Raw genomic sequence first — 22,847 nt, 5'->3', positions numbered from 1 at the left:
CGGAAGGATGAAGACGGTCGATCCAGGGACTTTGATGTAACTTGTTTATTTTTCAAGGGTGTTCATGCTTCTGATTTGATTAATACTAAATCTGAGTGTTTTTGGAAGAGACATTTTTTTCTCGTTTTAATTAATTAACGGTCCTGTCTTTTTCTAGGATATATCTGCAGTCCCGTCGCAACTGACACTGCAGTATGGAAATAGAAGTCAAAGAAAAGGGGTAGATGCGCGCCCTGGACCCACACGGCAGTGGGCGTAGGGTACGAAAGGGAGGTAGGCTTGCCTTACACGTATCACGGCGCTCGCCTTTCTCCCTCCCTCACCCGACTTGACTCGTCGCCGGCTTTCCCCGCCAGATCTCGCTTTCCCCCCAACCCCCACCTAACCGCCGGCGGCCGCCATGATGGCCGCCGAGTCCCCGGCGACGGTGAACCACCCCGCCGACCAACACCTCGAGACCCTCGCCCTCGATTCTTCATCTGCCGCATCGGCCGCTGCTTCTACCGACCCTCTGCTCCACCCTCCTCCCTCCCCTTCGCCCCCCTCCGCTCGCGCCGCAGCCGCGAACGGCGACCCGTTCGTCGAAGAGAACGGCGAGGATGAATCCCCTCCGATCCTCCCCACCCCCGACTCCCCGGTCGTTTCCCGCGAGCCGTCACCGTTGTCCTACCAGATCACCGTTACCGACCCCAAGAAGCACGATGAGGCCGCCACCGGAGCGGCGGGCGTCATCCCTGGCTCCGGCAGCTACTTCTCCTACCTCGTCACCACCCGGACCGCCGACGGCAGCGAGTTCCGCGTGCGGCGGCGCTTCCGCGACGTGGTGACCCTCGCCGACCGCCTCGCGGCCACCCACCGCGGCCTCTTCGTCCCGGCGCGCCCCGACAAGAGCATCGTGGAAGGGCAGGTCATGCAGCGGCATGAATTCGTGAACCAGCGCTGCGTCGCGGTCCAGCGCTACCTCTGCCGCATCGCCGCGCACCCCACCGTTGCCCGGAGCGATGACTTCCGTACCTTCCTCACTGATCCTAGCGGTATCCCGACCTCCGAGGGCGAGTCGCCCAGGTTCAACCCCTCGATTACTGCCGCCTCGCCGACGGCTGTTACCACACCAACGACGCCTACAAAGGGCGGGCGAGACTTTTTTGGTATGTTCAAGGACCTGAAGCAGACGGTTGCGAATGGGTTGATGGCGGTGAGGCCGCCTCCAGTGGAGGAGGAGACTGACGCAAAGTTCCTCTTCCACAAGGCCAAGCTCGAGCAACTGGAGCAGCAACTCGCAGCGACATCTCAGCAGGTAGCTGTGTGTGTTGTTGTTGTCTGGTTTTTTAGAGCACTCATGTTACTCTCATTCTGATGGTTACTCTTAATTTCTTATGCATAATTAGTGTAGTTTTGACAGAGGCAACATGTACTACATTAACATGTACCCAAATGTAGGAATTAAATTATGCATGCTTGTTAAGTACATGTACTACATTTGCATTTTGCAACTTGATCAAGAAATTAATATCATATCAGGTTTCCGGTACCATGCGGCAGTGTACAAAAGAACACCAGCTAAGTCTATTCTTCTACATAATTTGTAGGCAGAGGCGTTTGCTAAAGCTCATGAGGATTTTAGAACAACTACAGCTCACTTGGGAATGACATTCGTTAAGCTGGCAAAGTTTGAAAAGGACCAATCTACATGCAGTTCTCACAGAACTCGAGCTATTAATATTAACAATTTTGCAAATGCTGTTGTCAAAGTCAGCAGGTCTCAGACAAAACTGGATGCTGAAATTGTGAAACATCTGGTATGTGGGAAGTTGGAATGAGAGTAACATTATCTTGGATACAGTCATACAGATCTTCTTGATTATTTTTGTTCCTTGATCTGTAACGGTGTTTATGCTTTTTTACAGGACACTATCCATAAATACCTGGAGACGATGACTTCTGTTCACAATGCATTTACTGATCGCTCTAATGCTTTGCTTCATATCCAAAGTCTATCATCTGACTTATTTGCTTTGCACAACCGGGTGGCGAAACTTGAATCTGTGTCATCAAGAGGAATAGATCAGGAGAGGACGAGGTATCAGAAGGTTGAAGAACTGAAAGAAACAATAAGAACATCAGAAGACGCGAAAAGTCATGCACGCAAAGAGTATGAACTTATCAAGGTAAATCACCTAAACCTTTGAATTAAGAGTACAACGTGCGTGTTGGACTTGATAGTGGCATTCTGAGATATGAGTTGCTATTTATTTTTAAATTGCACAATTCAAGGTTGTTATGCCATAAGGTCAGATGACAATGTTTCCTAGTTTATGGTTAATATTCTTGCAATGGTTACACAAGCACAATTAAGTATTTGGGGAGAGCAATAGCTTCATACTGCAGTTTACATTTTATCGAAAACTATCAGCCAAAATCAAAATAAAAACACCGAACTTCAAAACGTTACCTGGCACTAGTTAAATGTCATGAACACTATAACGAACTCCGTATATATGCATCGTTTGACTTTGTCAGTCAGTCTGAACTAATGTTATTAATTTACTATAGTGATGTCTGAGGTGTACTATTATTAGCAAACAGTGTTATGCACGCTAAAAAAATTATGTCCGAGTTAAGCTCTCAGAAGTTGGAACGAACTTGTAGCTTCTTTTGCTGCAGCAGGCGGATATTTGTTTTGCTAAAAATTCACGAGTCAAGATCATTAGTTCAGTATGGTTATATGAGTTGTGGAAAGTATTCCGAGTACATTAACTGTCAGTGAAGTAACTGAAGTCTCTATATAGTACATACGGATTGACCATTAGTTTTCAAGACAGATTCCTACTATTTAAATGATGACAATGCCAGGTATGACTGAGATATACTACGTTATGTATTGACCTACTGGGACAGGTTTCTCTCAGTAAGTCAGTACATAAACTTGAATATGTAGGCTGTATTTGTCCTGTGGGATTTGTTTGTGTTGACAATATTAGAGAGTCTTTAAGCCTGTCGTTCAACCCAGATAGCATGTTTTGAGTTGACTGAGAAATATTACGAGGCACGTCTATGTAATAAAACACTCTCTTTCAAGTCAAGTAAAGTGCTTCATGTTTCTCTTTTCTTTTTTCTTTCTTGGTGTGGGAAGTGCCGCATCCCTCTGTAGCTTGTAGGTTATCAAACCACATGTTAGAATTTTGGTAACACTTGGGACATGACTATGCTGTTGATTTTAAGTTCCCATTTTGTTGTTTGGCATGGACTATTTGGGGTTTCTCTGAAATAAGCTTCTCTAATGCAGGAAAACAACATGAATGAAATTAAGAGATTTAATAAAGAGATACGCCAGGATTTGGTGGAGATGATGAAAGGCTTTGTAACAAGTCAGGTATAAATTTCAAACTTCAATTCTGAATCATTATTTTGGTTGCCGGTTGTACGATCCTTTGAATTTTTGTAATGCAAAATCAAAAGATAAATACATCGGTTGAGTATCTGTCTACCGTATTACCTATTGCGATTTGCTGTAAATATATCTTCATAGCCCCATTATTTTTAAATTCAGTATCCCATATTAACCCAAAATGTTACCCAATACCATTGCATAGTATTGCCCAGTTTGAAAGCAGAAGTTAGTAATGATGCCCACTGTGGCTACTGGCCTACTGCACAGTTGGTCGCTTTTCTGCAAAAGTGCAAAATGAACACTTGGAAATTGGTATGTGGTGACCATGGCTGTGTGAATTTTGTGCTGCACAACTTTGGATTGTATATTTGTATGCATGAAGCAGAAGTGAGTTGTCGGTCCACTTGATGTTTGCAGTCTCACCTTTTTTTTTGGATTAGTTTGAATTGCTTACCACATATGTCACGTGGTTTGCAGTCTCACCTTTCTTATCTTGCATCGTTATATCGACCTAAGAGCATGTGAAGCATGTTCCTTTTTCATGTTTCTGCTCGTTGGTTACCTAGAGCTTGAGCAACACATAAAGAAACACTTCCAAGGCTTGCAGAAAGTAGAAACCATGTCGACCTAGAGACTGGTAGGGGTGTCCAATTGCAACTATCTCGAACCAGCAAAGCCCCTGTAGTGTTCTTAGTTTGTAGGAGTACATGGTATAGACTGTAAAATATAAATGATATGGTATATTGTTGTTTGTTGTGTTTATTTCTCTATAGCAAAAGGAAAGGATAAACTCTGATTAAGAGGAGCAAACCAATGTCCATATGTCAAACATTTATGCTTCATGGTAATTTGGTAGTGATGTGAAAATCTACACTGTGTATGACATCGTTTTGGAAGACATAACTTGTTCTGTATGTATGGATAGCGAAGTAGCGTTTGATTGGATAGTATAGATAACATCTGAAATGTATTTTGGTCCACTGTAGCGCATTGGCAGTCTATGTCTGTCGCCTTTTTGGCCAAGAAAAAGTTCATCGCGCATGGAAACTACTTTAGCTTTCCAACGCCGTGAATAAATAAATTTCTAAAGTTCACATCAGGCAACCTAGATGGCGTTGTGTGAAACTCAAAATTATATAATACCAGCAGGTGCATAGAGCTTATTGTTGGGACACTGTCTTGTTTTCAACACCTACGAGCTCTCTACAACTCTTTGAAAATAAACATTGCATTTCACAGTACCAATAATTTGGTCGTTGCCAAAGCGAACTAAATTGACATCCTTGCATTTTGTCAATGTGCAGGTTGAACAGTCAGATAATATTGCTAGTATATGGGCAAAGTTAGCAGAAGACACAAAAGGATATGCAGAAAGGCGCAGCTGAAGTAGGATGTAAATATAGGTGTGAATTTTGAGCCATTCATCTGCAGCATCAACATTGGTGTTACCGCATTGAGATTCATGTCATCACTCGCTCGGTGATTTCGGCGATATGTGCAGATACAGTTTCCACTCCTCAAGGGGCACCGCACCGGGTCAAGGATTTTCTTGGATGTAGCTATCTCCGGATGTGTACCTGAAAATTTGTCAGGAAAGAAAGAACAAATCCTTGATCGCAAAACCGACACATCTGCTTCCCCCCCCCCCCCCCCCCCCCCCCCCCAGTTTTTCCCCACCCTGGGTTTAGCTGTAATGCTGAGTTTTCTCTGTACAATTACGCGGCACTAGCTGGCTGGAGCTCCATGCTTCCTGAAAGAACCGTATACATGAGAAATATTCTTTTCAGCCCTTCGGAAGAGTTGCAGGTTTGCATTTGTTTGATGTTCTGCTGCGCATCCTCAGGTTTGTGCTTAAGGTGAGCCACTCACTCGTCTCCGACGACGAGGCTGACTGGTTGGATGTGCTCGCGGAGGCGCGAGCCAGTGGTATGGTCGGCAGCTAGTAGCCATTCCTATCACGCAATCAGGCACCAGGCATACGGGTGACCCTTTCCGAGCTCCCTGAGACGCCGCGTACACATGCTCAAGTTCCCGCCACAAAACCGGTAGAACGAGGGCTACTTGCCATGAAAATTTTTTCCGCCCGGACGAATTACGCCAAAAAATCCACTGCTGTCCCTGTCTTCTCCTTCTCTCCCAAACAAATATGGTACGATCTGCGGCGTGGTGCCTCTTTGTCCGCTACTTGCACGCAGTGTCGACTAGCTTCAAGCACTTCGAACGCGTGGTGGACGGGAAATGCTTCCAAGTTCTTGATTTTTTTACAGGGCATGTCTTAGAGAGGTGAGAAGGCGTACTTCTGCGGTACAAACAGTTGTACAATTCTACTGCTGTGCTGCTGTGCTGTACCAGCAAGGGATAGTTAGCCAACGGCCACGGGCTACAGGCTACTCCATATCTTGTTGCCTCGCTCCGCTTCCCCCTCGCCGCCGGCGCGCCTCCGGCGACGTCTCCGCCCGGGGAGAATGCTGCCCCACGCGCCATCCCGGCACCTGGGCGCCGCCAAGTTCAAACCCCTCCTCCCCGCCAAACCGCCACTCTCTCCCGCGTCCTCCTCCCGCGGCACCCTCTGCGCCGCGGCCGCCTCCCGCCGCGACTTCCTCCTGCTCGTCCCGTCCCTGGCCGCGGCGTCCACGGCCCTCCAGTACCTCCCGCTCGCGGCCTCCGCCGCGGACGACGAGAAGCCGGCCCCGACACCGCCGCCCGTTCCGGCCGCAGCACCGGCCCCGACACCTGCTGCGGAGTCCGAAGGGGAGGCGCTGTCGAGGATGTACGACGCCACGGTCATCGGCGAGCCGCAGGCCGTGGGGAAGGACGCGCGCGGGAGGGTGTGGGAGAAGCTCATGGCCGCGCGGGTCGTCTACCTCGGGGAGGCCGAGCTCGTGCCCGACCGCGACGACCGGGTGCTCGAGCTCGAGATCGTCAGGAAGCTGGCCGCTCGCTGCGCGGACGCCGGCAGGACCCTCTCGCTCTCGCTCGAGGCCTTCCCCTGCGACCTCCAGGAGCAGCTCAACCAGTTCATGGATGGGAGGTTTGCTACTGCCCTTTTTGTTGATTGGAACGGATTTTACCTGTTCCTAGTTGCCATAATTCATAATTCTAACCGAGATACGTACAGTACAGGTAGAATTTTCTACATGCTCAGAGCTTTGTGAACCAGTTCATTGATATTGTGGTTTCATTTTGATAGATCTATATTACTGGGAAGTTAAGAGTAGTTTCGACTCAGGATTTAGAATATCGATAACAGAAAATTCTAAGACCCCGTGGAAATATTTTGAATTTCCAAAAAAATGGAATTATTCCAATCAAAGTTCACTGAATTAGACCCAGTTTAAATTTGATTTGAATTAATTTGAATCTCGTCTGAAATTTTGCGATAACAAACATTTCAGGGCCCACCGAATTTAAGAAAACATGTTGAATTTTTTAATCCTTGTTCACCTTTATGGGGAAATAGTGTATTTCTATGAGAGCGATTGTGATTTGTCAGCCTTGCAATACTTCCTCGACGAACTTCTAACAGGCCTATCTTAATTCAGAATTGACGGCAACAACTTAAGGTTGTACACATCTCAATGGGCACCGGAGCGCTGGCAGGAGTATGAACCTCTTTTAAACTACTGCCGTGATAATGGAATCAAGCTTATTGCATGTGGAACTCCGCTTGAGGTAATTCATCATTGTCACACACATCATCCAGCAAAACTGCATCTGCATGTGTTTGTTTATGCATATTTTTATCATCACGATCTTGTTCATTAGTACTTCTGACTTTCTAAGGCTGACTAGACTTGAGAATTGTAGTTATTCAGTGTTGATTTTTACATTATTCCAGCTGGCAAGCCTTTTCCTGCCTTGCGTCATCAAGTGCTTTTACTCGATGCGTAAGCACCTATTCTACATCCTCATTGGCCCTTGTCTGAGAAGTATTCTTATATGCAGCATACAGACAGCTTAGTTTTCTCTGTGGTGAAAAGTACTTAATACATTTCTTGACTAGGTGGTAAGAACTGTCCAAGCAGAAGGAATCAAAGGCCTTTCAAAAGAGCAGAGGAAGTTGTATGCTCCTCCAGCTGGCTCAGGCTTCATTTCTGGCTTTACATCCATCTCAGGCCGATCATTGATAGACAAGACGTCATCCTCTCGTGTCTCTCCTTTTGGTCCTAGCTCATATCTATCTGCACAGGCAAGAGTAGTTGATGATTATACCATGTCCCAAATAATAATGAAGGAAATTAGTACTGGAGATCCTTCAGGGATGCTCGTTGTTGTAACTGGTGCAAGCCATGTTATGTATGGGTCACGAGGAATTGGTGTTCCTGCCAGAATATCTAAAAAGATGCAAAAGAAAAAGCAAGTTGTGATCCTTCTTGATCCTGAGAGGCAAGGTATAAGGCGAGAAGGTGAAATCCCCGTAGCGGATTTATTGTGGTATTCTGCTGCCAAGCCATGCAGTCGAAATTGCTTTGACCGTGCTGAAATCGCTAGAGTTATGAATGCAGCTGGTAGGAGGCGTGAAGCTCTGCCCCAGGTTATCACTTGCTCTGTCAGCATATCTTTTGTACTCCTTTGCATTATATCTCTTACTAACTGTAACATGCCGTAAATGATGTTACTCTAGAAAACCAGTAATGGGCTCTTTAAAAAGTTAACGCAGCTAAAAACTTGCTATGTCAGGCAGTTATGATTTCTAATAACATTGCATTTTCTTATGTTTGAGATAATGTAATTTTTTTGCATTTATTTCATTACAGGATATTCAGAAAGGAATAGATCTTGGTGTAGTTTCTCCTGAGATATTGCAGAACTTTTTTGACCTTGAGAAATATCCTGTTGTGGATGAATTGATTCACCGATTCCAAGTAGGCACCTGCTTTACTCTTTCACTCCTTTCCCTTGTAGTTATCTATTTATGGGTTAGTGCTTGACCATACGGCTGCATACTACTGCTTCAATAATATATTCCTTCCTTGATTATATTTTTTAAAAAATCTATCAGAACTGTTTATGGACAGCTCAGCCCTGTCAGATTTTATCCAGGATCAGCCCCGCCTGGCATCCCAAAAGGAAAGAACTGCCAGAAATAATCAATATTTACTAGTGATATTATGTGAAAGATGTGAAAAATATTTTGGGAAACTGAAAGTTCAAGGCTGGGTTTACAAGGGCTGGGCCAGTCCTTGAGCGGTCTAATTGATTCTGCTTCTTTATAGCTAGGAGAACTTACTGCATGTTGATGATGTTGAAAATGGTCATTTTGTGCAGGGTTTCCGTGAAAGGTTACTGGCAGATCCCCAATTCTTGAATAGATTAGCTATCGAAGAGGGTATATCAATAACTACAGCTGTCCTGGCACAATATGAAAAACGGAAAGGACGGTTTTTTGAAGAGATCGACTATGTCCTTACTGATACAATTAGAGGTTCTGTTGTTGACTTTTTTACAGTCTGGCTTCCTGCTCCTACTATTTCGCTCTTATCTATTGCTGACAATGGTTCTGGTGAGAGCTTGGAGCTTGTCAGAGGATTGTTAGGGTCACTGCCAGATAATGCATTTCAAAAGGGTATCGTGGGCCAGAATTGGGACATGAATCAGAGATTTGCATCGGTACTAGTGGGTGGTTTGAAACTTGCTGGTGTTGGATTTGTTTCCAGTATTGGAGCTGGAGTTGCTTCGGATGTTTTGTATGCTGCTCGTCGATTTTTGAGTCCTACAAGTATAGAGGCAGAACGCCCAAGAGCTCCCATTTGGAAAGCAGCGTCTGTGTATAGTGGCTTCCTTGGAACATCAGCGAATCTGCGGTATCAGGTGCTTCCTTGTTATCCTCTTTCTAATTTCAAATGAAGGGTCAAGAATTTAGATGTATATATGTGATGAAGTTCTAATACTAAAAAATTGTTCACAAGTGATTCTGGCTGATCATGTGGATATGTTTTGTCTGTCGAGTTGCACATGTGAGGGCACATGATAGGAAATTTAGCAATGGTTAAAATGATCTGTAGTATAACATACCGTGGATGAATGAGTTAGTCTAAGGGCATACTGAGGCCTTGCAGCTGCAACTGTATGCTATCAAGCAGCCTGTCTAGTGATTTATGATCATATAAGCACAACTTATAATTTTGCCTTCCATTTCTGACTTATTCTGCGATATCTAACATTTCCCCGACAAATATGTTAAGGTCATTGCTGGTCTAGTGGAGCATCGGCTTGGAGAGTATCTTGTGTCATACTATAATCAGCCATTTCTTGCTAATGTGCTGTCCTTTGTTGCACGGATAATCAATTCATACTTTGGAACACAGGTTTGCCACTTCTGCATTTTGTACTCCTGTTATTAAGTGTTTTTTTTTCTGGTTAAGGTGTTCCATCAAGCTGGTTGAACTAAACAAACAAATATCGGGATATCCTTCCAAAGAAAAAAACGTGTGATTCAGAGAGCAGGTTAGCTATTGATGAATAGGGGCTAATTTAATCATTTTCAATTAGCATGATATGGGAGACCTCTTAAGGTTATGGCTACAACATGTGGTCTCCTCTCTCCATACAAAGCAGATATGGGATACAAGTGTACGACTCCAACACTAACACCATGCCCTGGCCACACACTTTGTAGTACATATTACATTACTACAAGATCCAAATCTAACTTGTAAGTTATAACCTACAAGTACACATTCGCCACAAACTCAGTACTCAACACATGTCATCTCGCATGTGTGTCCTGTACATGTGCTAAGAAAATATTGGAGGCTCCACTGGTCACACTTAGGCCCTGTTCGGGATGTAGGTGCTCAAAACAGAGGAATAGAAAAAAGTGTAGGAACAGGGTGAAGGACAAAGTCAAAACCTACAGGCTTGAAATTGGAGGAATTTTTTTAACTAGTGGTGCTCGGAACGCAGGAAGCCAGTGTAGCTGTACTCGAGATAGAATGCGCTAATGGCTGGACTAAAAAAATCAAGGGCAACCTGCTGTGCATGCGACGGGGCGCATCGTTGTTACATGTGAACATAGACCACATGCACCACCACCGTTTTAGCAACACAGGTCCATGCATGGTCCATGTAAACCAGGTCTACCCCACTTCTGGAGCCAGACATGTCAAATCCAGTACTCCTGCACTGCGTCAGTTTGCCTCGGGCCTACGCGAAAAATGAGCTTCCGGTGGATGTTTCAGTTCCCGTGAAAAGCGCAGGCTAAGAAGCCTTTCCTTTGGAATCGGTTGGGCTGTTTCCTTTGTACCGAACGCTCCTAAAGAAAAAAATACTCAAGGAAAGGAAACCACCACAATTCCCGTAAAATTCCTTCGTCCCGAACAGGGCCTTAACGGGTGCATGTGTGTCACTCCGTTTTAATAGAGCGCGCCATGTCAATCCTAGGAATTATACCTAAATAATCAAATAATCAATATCCGTCACTAGAACCAAAGGTTCATCTGTCAACACGCACATTGTTGCATTGATGAATGTCTAAATATATGTGCATGAAGAGCATATTAGTGCATGCACACAAAGTCAATTGCATCTAACACGGTCGATTCACTTCATCCTACGGGTCAAATGCTCCGCACCATTTAGATGCAACTGGATGCACAACAGTGCAGATCATTTGACCCATAGGATTAGCTATTAATGCAGAATTGGATACACTAATTCTTTTGGATCAAGCCGCTAGCCCGTTCAACCACTATCCGCGGTGCAGATCACTCATCCATTGGATGAAATGAAATGATCCACCCCAACCCCTAAGTTTGTGTCTGGTAGAACCGTTGCTAAATATCTCCAGGGACAGAAATAAAACTCCTACAACGGCAAGGATTCATTTGTGCAGTCTATTACTCCACTACTCAGCTTCATACATATATTTATGCATGATAATACTTGCATTCCAGGTTTCTCTAGTCGTTACTGACAGCTATGTTTGATGCAGCAATGGATTGATCTTGCACGATCTACAGGCATCCAAACTAGCGAGGAAGAGCCACCTTCTCCTGGCACTCTCATCTCATCAGAAATACCAGTGTTAGAATGTGGCACGGCAGAAGTACCAAGTACAGACGATATTAATAAGAACCAATCAGGTGAGCAGACATAGCCAAAAGGCTATTGGCTGTGGGCATCCAACTCAAGGAACAGTCTCCATCTTATGTTACATCACATACAGTACAGGCATATAGACACACAAGGTGTTCGTACAGCAAGACTGAATCCCAACCACATTGCATTGTTTTTCGGGAAGGAAAACATGAAATTTTGAAGAGCAGAGTTTTTATTTGAGCATTCTTTTCTTGCGGCTAAAAGGACTTCTTCTACACATCTCTGGAGTGAGTAAATATATTGTGTACATCATCAGGAAACAGTCAGATTCTGAAACACACACACACCCCATTTAGACTCTTGATATAATCTTGGATTGGCATTTGGTAACATAAGTTGAGTTTCCATGAGAAAAAATTTCCCACCTTGTTTGGCAGCCATGAGTTGTATTTGATCAAATGAGTTGAATTCAAGTACAATTTTTACCATAACTGGAACTGGTAGAAATTGGTATCTCCATTTTTTGTGTTTAGTGTCATCTGGAACTGTCGATACTTGTTTACACCAGTGACTGGTGAGAGATGGACGCCTCTGTGCGCTGGCCCAGCATGTTCATCCAAATGCAGTGCAGGCATACATCGGGCTCCTGTCCTTTCGATATGTCGTAATCGTACAATTAATCGAACAAATCTAGCCCGCTGTTGCTATTGCCAGAGGAATCCAGTTCCAAGTCACGCCCATCCAACGCGGCGATATTCATCTTCTTTTTCCAAGGACCCAAATATGCGTCCTCACCGACCGATCTCTGGACCATCGAGGAAGAGGACATATCCGAAGTCTAAATAACTGATGCTATTATGAGAGGCAAGTCTGAAGTGCCCAAGGAGGACCGGATCCGGATTCTGAGTAAGGCTGTGGCAAATAATAATAATCATTTCAGCTGCAGCTGAAATATCCATGTGGCAGCAAAATCAGCAACAGTAAAGTTCTAGCACGCTGAAGCATTTGCTGCAGCGGTTGCGGTCTGGCTCTTGATCTGAACCGTTCGACACGGTGGGTACATCCTCCCAGCACTTCAGGTTGGGATTTCATCTCTGACGCTGAAAAACATTTCTCAGTTCCCAGGGGACGGACTTCATCACTTCAGAGGATCAACACTGGGGGGATATTTGACGGATCATATTCATTACGAGTGTTCATCTAGTCTTAGATTTCAAAACCCTTATTAATAAGTCCAGGTGCAGAGCAAGTACAGAGTGTGCACACATACGGTGGATACTCCCATCACGTGACATGGCACGGCGCAGCCAGAGGGCAGCAGACGGGGTCAGACGCCGGCGCATGCTTCCGAGCCTGGCATCTGGCTTGCCAGGTTGGCCGCCACATGCAGCGGCGCGGCACGAGCAGTTCGCTCCGGGAATGCCGGGCTGCCTACCCCAATATCTGAACGGGAAGAGTATCCATCTTGGACCGACGGACGGATGCCGAGGCGGTCGGTGCAGGTACGGTACGGCGCGGCCGGATAGAGTATACCTGATGCGAGCGCGCACGAAGCTTCCCCGCTCCTTCCTTCCTCTCCAGGGCTCCAGCTACGAGGAGCCGAACCACCGCTGCACGCACGTGCGCCTCTGCGCGCCCATCTGTCGCTCACGCGCTCGCCTGCGCCGGCCTGACAGGCAGGAAATCCAAGCGGCGACGAACTGGCCACTGCCTCGGTGGCATAGTTAAGGGCTTCGCGCTCGTGTGTCGTGTGTGACTGGATGCCGGACGTGACCGCGTACTTGCACACACACCGGCAGACCCAGCGAACGGACCGGACGCGCTTGTTCACCCGAACCACTGACCGTACAGCGCAGCGTACCGTTGGTGGATCGGCAGTGGAGGGCAATTCGTCGGCAACCGAGTTGATCTTTCTTTATTTTCGGAACATGGAGGCTACACGCACGGGCGCCGGTCCGCCGTCGTGCGACGCACGACGTCGCGGGGGCAGCGGCAGACGTGCGGCCCAACACGGGAGAGAAAACAGACCCCGCTCCCCATAGATCCGCTGCTCCCCGCCGGCGCGCCAGATATCTTCTTCGGCCCTGCGACGCTGCGACGTACGCCCGACGCGACCGTGCAGCGGCGCAAAGTTCCCGCGCCCGGTCCAGTACGCCCCCGGCAGCGGCGCCAACTTGTTCAAGCTTGTATACAACGCCGGAGTGCAGCGGCCTCGGCCCCCGGGCGGCGGCGGATTTGGGCGGTTCGACGAGGGGATTTGGAATGTTGGGTGCGCCTGATGTGGTCACCGTGCCGTGCCGTGTGAAGCGCTGGCGCCGGGCAGCTTCCGGGCCGGACGCCCAACGTTTTCTACGAGCCTCCCTCGGATCGATCACACGGTGGCTTCCCAGAGCACGGGAAATGTCATTCTCATGGCGGTGACATCTTTTCATCGTAGGTTCCTCACTTCGCCACTCGTGACAAGCATGTCTCGGATTATTCTTCCGTGTGTGCATGCATGTAACGCTTTCATTTCATGCCGTCCGCCACTCACAAGTGATAGATAAACATACCATGTTTATTGAGCGCCATTTTTGTTCTCCCGTAAAAGGCTGGGCGTGGGTGATGCTAGTACACGATTATCAAAATTAATAATACACTAGTATAAGACAAGAACCTAATGACATCCAAATACTCTAGTACTACAAGACATGTTCAGTCTACTTGCGCAATGTGATCCGTACTTCGTACTACGTACCAAGGGGAGTGCATTCAACGATTTGGTTGGTGTATATGAGATTTCCAGATCTCTGGTAATCAAGATGTGTTCGTTTAGCATACGACAGGTGTGGCTAATTAGTGGTTTCCTAAGTGACGAGAGTTAAGCTTAAATTCGCTCATAAGCTGAACTTAAAAAACACTTTCAAGTCCAACGTTTTTTTTTACAATATACAAAGTCGATTTGCAAAAAGAAGATTTATCTTATCTTTTCGAGTGCGGCAGTGGAGATTTCTTCTCCTTCTTCTTCTTAAAAGCATTCTCACCAAGGGCGTACGTCGGCAAAAACGTGTAGCTAAAATTTCTAGATATTTTAAGATGGAACAATATTTGCAAAGTAAATCCTGGCATATATGTGTGGAAGTTCCATTGTGAAGTTTAAAGGGCAAACCAGCATGTTTATCACAAGAGCATCTGGTTCCATTGTGCATTTTAGGCCTTAGCCACCCCCGTCTACTCTACGCCATTAGCCATTAGGGTTTAGGAATGTTCCCCGTGAGAATCACAACAGATAATGCAGGTAAGATCACCCCTAATCATTGCATGCGATCGGCTGCTTCGTGGCAACTTCTGCTCAAGAACACAAGCTGGCTAGGCCATGACCACCATCCTTATACCATAACAGTCTCAAACTATTGGCCTAATCATAATAATAATCTAGCTGCCATCTCGGTTTTTGGATGCTAGTGAAAAACTAATAGGGATGCCTCCAAAGGAATCTATGGGAAAGCAGAGAACACGTATCCAGTGAGGCAAAGCATTTTTAAAATACAAGCCTTGAACGAACTTGCATGGCCCCGAGAACATGGTGCACGGTGCCTTTCTTTGTCCTACAGCCTAGATATCGTTTTCTTCTGTGGAGTATATCTAGATATAGTTGGTATAAAAAGGCTGGCCATATTTCATTCCATCAATAATGCTGGAGACACACTTACATGGGAATAGCCAGGGAGAAAGGGACACTCCTGCATACAATTCTGTATTGGTCGATCTTGCAGATAAAGGAGCAACGAAGAGAGGTAATGGAGTTGGACACAAAGCTGCTAGAACGGATAGCAAATGAGGTCTACAGAGCTTCGCAAGGCTGGAGATACAATGTTGTGCGTTTGGAAGGATAAAAAGTCTCCTCCTGAAGCTTCTGCTGAATCTCTTTTGTTGTTTTTGTTCCTAGTAGTGTCTTTTGGGATGTAAAATATGATGCTTAGGCCTCCTGCTGAGGTTTTCCTTTCGAACTGTAATAAGGTAGATTTGGATATGTGATACTATTTGGTGTTGCTCTGCCCTTCTGATGTGAAGGATGGAAGGTTGGTTTAGTTTCTAGTAGCTAGGTATGGTCGAGGGTACGCTGGATAATGTAGTAGTTTGAACTGCTTTGGTTTTCTTAATGAGAATCGGAAGGGGGAGCCCTTCTTTTATTAAAAAAAAAGAACTCTACTGTCATTTAGATTCGCTTGAAAAATATGTAGTCAGCTAGATAAGATTGTAAGTCGAACTTTTGCAACAAAAAAGGCGCAAGTCAAAATCTTTATTTTCAAAACTATAGGATTCACTAAATAAGGCTTCAAGCAACTAGACTCAATTTAAGACTCAGATATGTAGTAGGGTACAAAGCTAAACAACCTACCTAACAATAGATACTGGCCTACTCCCAATTACATTTCTATTTTGGATTTTAGTACAAAAACATTCTGTGTGCATTCCAACTGCCGATTCTCACATACAAATAGCTTAAAATTACCAATTCTGCACTGCAAGAATTTTGAAGTTCATATATTCTACGCAAGAGCTCCTATTCTCATGAAACCCCCTTGATTGACATTGAACACTCGTGTAATATTAAGGAGAATTGGGTCCTTTCAAACATATCATGTAAATAATCTTTTGATTACTCGTAAACATATGGTAGGGGCCTCCCCTGACGTTTCTCAATAACAAGTCTTTGGAGAAAACTTGAAAATTGAGTTTCATTTAATCTCTAAAACACATAAAGTTTTTGGGAAAATCCTGCCAGGGGCACTCTCTATTAACTAAGAACGAGAGAAAATCAAGTATTTATAAGAGTTATGTACAAACCACATGAGGACTACTACCACTCAATATCATTGCTAGACTCGCGTGGCAAACGGGCACTGACGATGCGTTGGATATCCTGGAATGGTAACTGGGACACTTTCATGTATCTGAGGTGCACTCCTTTGAAGATATGTACTCGGTCCCATTCATTTCACCCGCTCCACAATGCATATAGTAGACAACTACTACGAATTGTGTGGGTTTCCTTGGATGTGGCGCCTATGATCACATTCAACCTCGTGTTGACCGATTGACTATCGTGCACGAGGGTGTTGGAAGGATCCCCTAGCCAACCCTTAAGAAGGCCCAAACTGCGAGACTGCAATGACATTCTACTGCGGAGGTGGACGAAATTCTCCAGGTTGTTGAGGCAGAGCTAATATATGACGTTATGAGGCTAGGAACACACCATTGGAAGGTCTGCCGGGAGAATTGTGCTATGATGGACTAGCCATGGAAATAACTTAGCACCTTGACACAACCCTGGCGTATCAAATTTTGTTGGCCTCAAATTTAACAGCATCCATGAAACTAAATGCCATATGTGGAACTTGCAAGAGTATTCTCCACTTATGAGCAATAATACAGGTGAATAATAACAAAAAGTTTTGGAAAGCGGAGGTTCCACTTACTAAACTTAAAATTTTCAAGCAGTATCTTTGTAGGGGAGTTGTGCTAACCAAAGACAATCTCACCGACGTAACTGGCCAGGAAGTAAGAAGTGTCGTTTTTGTACTCATGATGAGACAATCAAACACCTCTTTTTTTCAGGTTGTCAAGTCTCGGTCGACTTAGACTAGCAAGATTGTAAATTTTAGTCTTAAAGCAATCAAATATGGCCTAAAAAGGAAATGGATGGGGTAATACTTAGGTGTGGCTTTAGCTGTACACATTTTAATAGCCACCAAAGATAGTTATGACTTGAGCTGGCACCCCGCAAACTCCACTTGGCGCGCTATATAAACCCCTTTGCCAGTTGCCACTGCCATCACAACCCACAAGCAAACAAACAGCAGCCAATTAAACAAGCCAGGCTAGCGGTCGATCGATCGATCTCATCGCCGTCGACTCGAGCTCCAGCGCCGGCGGCGACGACGACATGGGCAACAGCCTGCGGTGCTGCCTGACCTGCATGCTCCCCTGCGGCTCCTTCGACGTGGTCCGCATCGTCCACCTCAGCGGCCGCGTCGACGAGTTCAGCTGCCCGATCACGGGCGGCGCCGTCCTCGCCGAGCACCCCAACCACACCATCGCCACGGCGTGGTCCTCCGCCGGCGTCGGGTGCCCCACCAAGAAGCTCGTCATCGTGTCGCCGGACACCGAGCTCAAGCGCGGCCGCATCTACTTCCTCATCCCGTCCGCGACGGTGCCGGCGGCCGACAGGAGGAAGAAGAGCCGGCCGGGCTCCAAGAAGAGCAAGCGGCCGAGCAGCCGGGGCAAGAGCGGCGGCACCGCGGAGCAGGACAACTACCTGACGGAGCTGCTGTCCGAGAAGACCGCGTCGGGCGCCCACCGGAGGCGGCGGAGCGGCTGCAGGGTCGGCGTGTGGCGGCCGGAGCTCGAGAGCATAGTGGAGGAGGCCTCGGAGTAGAGAGCTCGAAGAGTTCTCTCGCCTTTCTTTACCCCCTCCTCCTCCTATTATTCTTGCTTCCTCTCTGTCTTCCGATGTGAATACCACGATGGAGAACGTATTTCCAGTTCTCAATACCCTGACACATGTATGTATAGTGACGTACAGAGGGTTTAGTGGTTCATAGATCGGAGACGAGAGGAAAAATTATTGTAACTCCCCCAACCTGTACAGAGATATTTAGCTGAGCTGATTGAACTTTTCTGGGAAAATCTTTCGTAGTGTGTGATATCGCCAAAAAGAAAGATATGGTTGAGTCGATTCAAGTTTCTACAAAAATCTTTCATAACATGGAGTATTCTCGAAACAGAAGACAATGTGTGATTCAACGATTTCATCTTTATATTAGTCACCTGCTGCAAGCACTAAAGGCACATTTAATTCAGTGTATGCCGGGTTTTCGACAAAATCCCTAGGAGAATCTTACAAGCACTGCTCATAAAAGTAAAAAGAACACAACCAAAGTGGCAGGGCAAGGTAGGCTATCCATTTGGATTACAATGCCTATTGTCAGCAAATCGACTTAAGATCTCCCCATTGCCGAGGAACTATTGAAGGAAATGATAAGTACCAACATGAATTGGATACTACACGAAAGGAAAGGGAAGTGGAAAAAGGTACCCAACCCCAATTATTGTCCGAAATGCTTAGAAAAGTTCTAATAAGAAAAAAAGAGAGGATATAGAAGTAACGTTTATGTACCATACCACACACAAGAAAAAAAACTAAAGTTTAAACCACTACTTGAGAAACACAAAATGATAAATCTTGTTGCGAATAGTGGCTAATCCAAATTAAACTGAAAATTTCAAATCCAAAACTCAAAACATATCTCCAATAACAGAAAAAGAAGAAGGGAAATTCCAGTTGAGAATACAAGCTAATCTAATTTGGGTTGTTATCTGGTCCTAGTGTCAATTATCTACACTGTGATTTATTTTGTTCTTGAGTCGCCCTTGGAATTTTGGCAAATTGTGTGGTATGCTAAATAAGAAGTACTGTATTGTTTATGTGTTTTATATGTTCCAAAAAAAATTCTAGATAGCACAATCAGTGTCTGATGCACCTCAACCCCGGTGTTGTAGATACATTGTGGTGGGCCAATTCACTAACACCGGTGCCATAAACCTCTTTTTCATGTCATGACTAATGAGTGCATATGGACACAATCAATGTCAACAATCTGACAATGCACGATAAACTTGTACGTAATGCACCACGGTGTACGTACTACACACGTACCTAGAAGGCTAGAACATTTGAAGATAACAAGGATAGAATTCATAAATTTAACGCAATGGGCTAAATCACACGACAACACTTCATAGATTGCAACACCATTATTTTCAGTTTGGTATTCGCATTTCGAATGTTGTATTTCAATTGCACAGAACTTTGCATTAATTAGAGCGAAAAGTTCTTGCACATGTTTGCCGTACAGAATCCATGTGAAATTGCGAATGAGCAGCTGTCACTTGAGAGAAATTGCAAGTCAACTCAGTCTGAGAGCACTCCGGCTATTAGCGTTATGTTAAGTCAAGTCAAGATCCTCTCACCATTAGATCAATATAGCTGGCATTCCTTAGATTAGGCCTTAGATTAGGCATGTTAAGTAGGCTAAGTACGCACTAACATGTGTCGCCAGTCGTGCAAGTGATGCCCCACCATCTAAAAATCATACATCGCCCTTTCAGCCAGCTTATTCTGTCAAATAAAATGCTCTCAAGCCCAGCTGATTAACCAACGATCAGCCCAAGCAAATGCTCAAAACTCGATTCATAGTGTTGTATAGAGTGAAGTGCACTGTAGGTCCCTAAACTATTCGAGGGGTGTCAACCAGGTCCTCGAACTATGAAAATCGACATGTGGGTCCTCGAACTATTGTAAGTGTCTCAGTCACGTCCAAAACCTGCCCGACCCAGTCTGACCTACCGTTGACTGTTGCCACGTCGGACAGGGGTAACGGAGGTGGATGGATATTTACAAAAAACACGCCGAATTGTTTCAGATCTTCATTCCCCAGTCCTTGCCTCTTCTTCTCCTTCTCTCCCGATCTCTCTCACGGCGATTTGGGGGCGGCGGCGCCTTGGCGATTTGGTGTGGCCGCACGGAGACGGCGGCGCCTGCCTAGGCGTCGATGGCTCCGGTACGGCGGCTCCCTGGAGATCCTCCTCCACAGTACGGTATGTTCCTCTCTGTCCCCCCAATCGATTTGTGACTAGGGTTAGGATTTGATCCGAATTGGTTAGGGTTAGGTTTGTGCGCAGCTTCCTGATGCTCGATTCCCTCTCTTTGCACGTAGGACCGAACGACGACCTCTTTTCAGTAGAGATTCATCACAGTGGGTTCTTTTGTGGTGACGGCCCAAACAAGACATATGTAGATGAGCGTATTGACACATTTGATTGTTGTGAAGTGGACACATGGTCTCTGCTTTGGATAGAAGATTTTGTTAGGCAGTGTGGCTATGCAGATGTCACAAGGTTGGAAGTGTATTGGTTGCTGCCAGGGAAATCATTGTTTGGTGGTCTGCGAGTGCTCGGGTGTGATGCTGACACAAATTATATGATGTCTGTGGTCAGCAAGATCAAAACTTTTGAGCTATATGTGAATGATAAAGATCTGGAGAGATCAATCTTCAGTGATAATGACATTCCAATGACTGGAGGCCCTGAGCTGCCTAAGGTTTTTACTCCTACAAAGAGAAAGCCACTGGATATTCCACCCTTCTATGATAATGTCATCAGCCCCAAACAGAGAGCAAAACTTCAGAGAAATTTTGTCAGGAGAGAGGCTGAGGCATGGAACAGTAATGCAGGGCATCAGTTCACATATGAGAGGAGAAGCAATAGGAGGAGGGCTCAGTTTGAACCAGAAGTTGAAGAGGACAGTTCTGGGGGTGAAGACAGTAGTAGTGGATCAGAGTTTGTGGACTCCGATAATGAGTTCGATAAAGATGATGACAACCTATATGAGAAGTATGTTGATGCAGATGCAGAGGAGGAGGAGCAGAGCAAGGACAAGGACAAGGACAAGGATATTGGAAGCTCAAAGGAAAAGGGAAATGCAAGTAAGGGCAAGAATTTGGTGGAAGAAGAGGAGGAGCTAGACCTCCCAGATTCAGATGAAGAAGGAGGTGAGAACAGTTTGAAGTTCAAAAGTTTTAGGCCTGAAGACATGAAAAATCCTGTGTTCAAAGTTGGAATGGTCTTTTCATCAATTGTAGAGGTTAGGACAACTTTGGCAGAGTATGCTGTTAAGAACAGGGTAGCTATAAAGACACCAAAAAACGACAAAATTAGAGTGAAAGCTCATTGTGTCCCAGGTTGCAGTAGTTGAGGTTGAAAACACCATCACCTGGACATGGTTTCTCAAGACCTTGAAAGAGGATCTGTTAATTCAGAACACTAAACCATGGACAATCATGAGTGATAGGCAGAAAGGCTTGATTAATGCTGTGGACGATATGTTCCCTGATTCGGAGCATAGGATTTGTGTACGACACTTATACCAGAACTTCCATGCCAATTGGAAGGGTGAAACATTAAAGAACCAGTTGTGGGCAATAGCAAGAAGCAACAATATGGCTACATGGAAAAAGAACATGGACAAGATGAAGGAGATGAATCTAGAAGCATGGGCATATTTGGATGGCCTTGCCCCTAACACATGGTGTAGGGCATTTTTTGAAGAATTACCTAAATGTGATCTACTCCTCAACAACAGTTGTGAGGTCTTCAACAAATGGATACTTGATGCAAGGGAGTTACCAATTCTAAGCATGTTGAGGAAGATCAAGGCGCAGTTGATGACAAGATGGTATACAAATAGAAAGCAATGTGAGGATGACTGGTCTCAACTACCATTATGCACAAAGATCAAGAAAAAACTTGACAAAAACATTGAATGGGCAAAAAGTTGCCATGAACGTCCTGCTGGCAAAGGCGTGTTCAAGGTAATGAGCCGTGAAAATGAATATGTTGTTGGTATTCTCAAGAACAAATGTAGTTGCAGAAGGTGGTAGCTGACAGGGATTCCTTGTAGCCATAGTATTGCTTGTTTGAGGTTTGAGAGAATTAAACCAGAGGACAAAGTGGCTGCTTGCTATAGTATTGAGGCATATAGGTTGGCATATGGACATGTCATCATGCCTTGCAGAGATCCAGCTGAGTGGCAGAAAACAAATGGTCCTCCGGTAGAACCTCCAAAGTATGAGAAGAAGGCAGGCAGGAAAAAGAAGAAGAGAATAGTTCACCCTTCAGAGAAGGATGAAGGCACTAGGTTTAGCAAGCATGGAGTAATAATGCATTGCAGTGTCTGCAACTCCACAGAACACAATAGAAGAAAATGCACTGTACTACATCCATCTGATAGAGTGCCTGCACTAGAAAAACTACCTGTGAGAAGAAATTTGCTTCAAGCACCTACTGCACAGGACTCCCAATGCACTGAGATGACCATCACACAGGTACTGAACTAACCATGCTTGAATGCCTACTTGTATTGTATCCAAATGCAATGAATTGACATGGTTTTACATTTGAAATTAGATACCTGGTGAGGATAGTTCACACACATGTTCGGTGCTGTCAACATTATTCCAAGAGGTTAGCATTTGTTCCAAGGAAATGTTGTTTACATATTTATCTGTCCGGAAATACTTGTCGCTCAAACGGATGTATCCGTGGTGTCAATTGTGTAGGTTGAAGCACCTCAAGTAACACCTGATGCACCACCAGGACCACTTCCTGAGTGCTCTTTCATTGCATCGAGGAGAGATGAGCTGCCAGTGCCCAGGGCTACAACCAGTGCACAATTTCTGAAGAAAAAGCTACAAACTAAGAAGAAAAAGACAACTCCTAAAGCGGCTGTTAGGCAAGCCTTTGTGCCTCCTAGAGCAGCCACTCAAGCCTCCCAAACAGATGCTGCTGTTGGTGTAACTGAAGCAGCAAAACA

The 22,847-nt window shown here is 45.3% G+C and overlaps 3 protein-coding genes across 3 annotated transcripts; all 3 read left to right on the top strand.

Annotated features, from left to right (window-relative positions):
* The first annotated feature begins 300 nt into the window (after positions 1 to 300).
* On the top strand, positions 301 to 5,183 carry LOC123071257 (sorting nexin 2A). The gene is made up of 6 exons (XM_044494787.1): positions 301 to 1,297; positions 1,590 to 1,799; positions 1,908 to 2,168; positions 3,287 to 3,373; positions 4,696 to 4,794; positions 4,893 to 5,183. The coding sequence occupies exons 1-5, from the start codon at positions 401 to 403 to the stop codon at positions 4,774 to 4,776; spliced, it is 1,536 nt and encodes a 511-aa protein (XP_044350722.1). The 5' UTR covers positions 301 to 400; the 3' UTR covers positions 4,777 to 4,794; positions 4,893 to 5,183.
* A 427-nt stretch (positions 5,184 to 5,610) lies between these two features.
* Positions 5,611 to 11,950, top strand: LOC123071256 (protein RETICULATA-RELATED 6, chloroplastic). Its single transcript, XM_044494786.1, has 7 exons — positions 5,611 to 6,422; positions 6,934 to 7,063; positions 7,395 to 7,925; positions 8,149 to 8,256; positions 8,660 to 9,202; positions 9,577 to 9,699; positions 11,325 to 11,950. The coding sequence occupies exons 1-7, from the start codon at positions 5,857 to 5,859 to the stop codon at positions 11,487 to 11,489; spliced, it is 2,166 nt and encodes a 721-aa protein (XP_044350721.1). The 5' UTR covers positions 5,611 to 5,856; the 3' UTR covers positions 11,490 to 11,950.
* A 5,315-nt stretch (positions 11,951 to 17,265) lies between these two features.
* LOC123065862 (uncharacterized) lies at positions 17,266 to 18,103 on the top strand. Its single transcript, XM_044489065.1, has one exon. The coding sequence runs from the start codon at positions 17,361 to 17,363 to the stop codon at positions 17,850 to 17,852; it is 492 nt and encodes a 163-aa protein (XP_044345000.1). The 5' UTR covers positions 17,266 to 17,360; the 3' UTR covers positions 17,853 to 18,103.
* Positions 18,104 to 22,847: the final 4,744 nt, after the last annotated feature.

Source organism: Triticum aestivum, chromosome 3B (genome assembly GCF_018294505.1).
Source record: "Triticum aestivum cultivar Chinese Spring chromosome 3B, IWGSC CS RefSeq v2.1, whole genome shotgun sequence".
Lineage (NCBI taxonomy): Eukaryota > Viridiplantae > Streptophyta > Magnoliopsida > Poales > Poaceae > Triticum > Triticum aestivum.
Note: the sequence above shows the minus strand (reverse complement) of the source record. Positions and strands in the feature narration are given on the sequence as shown.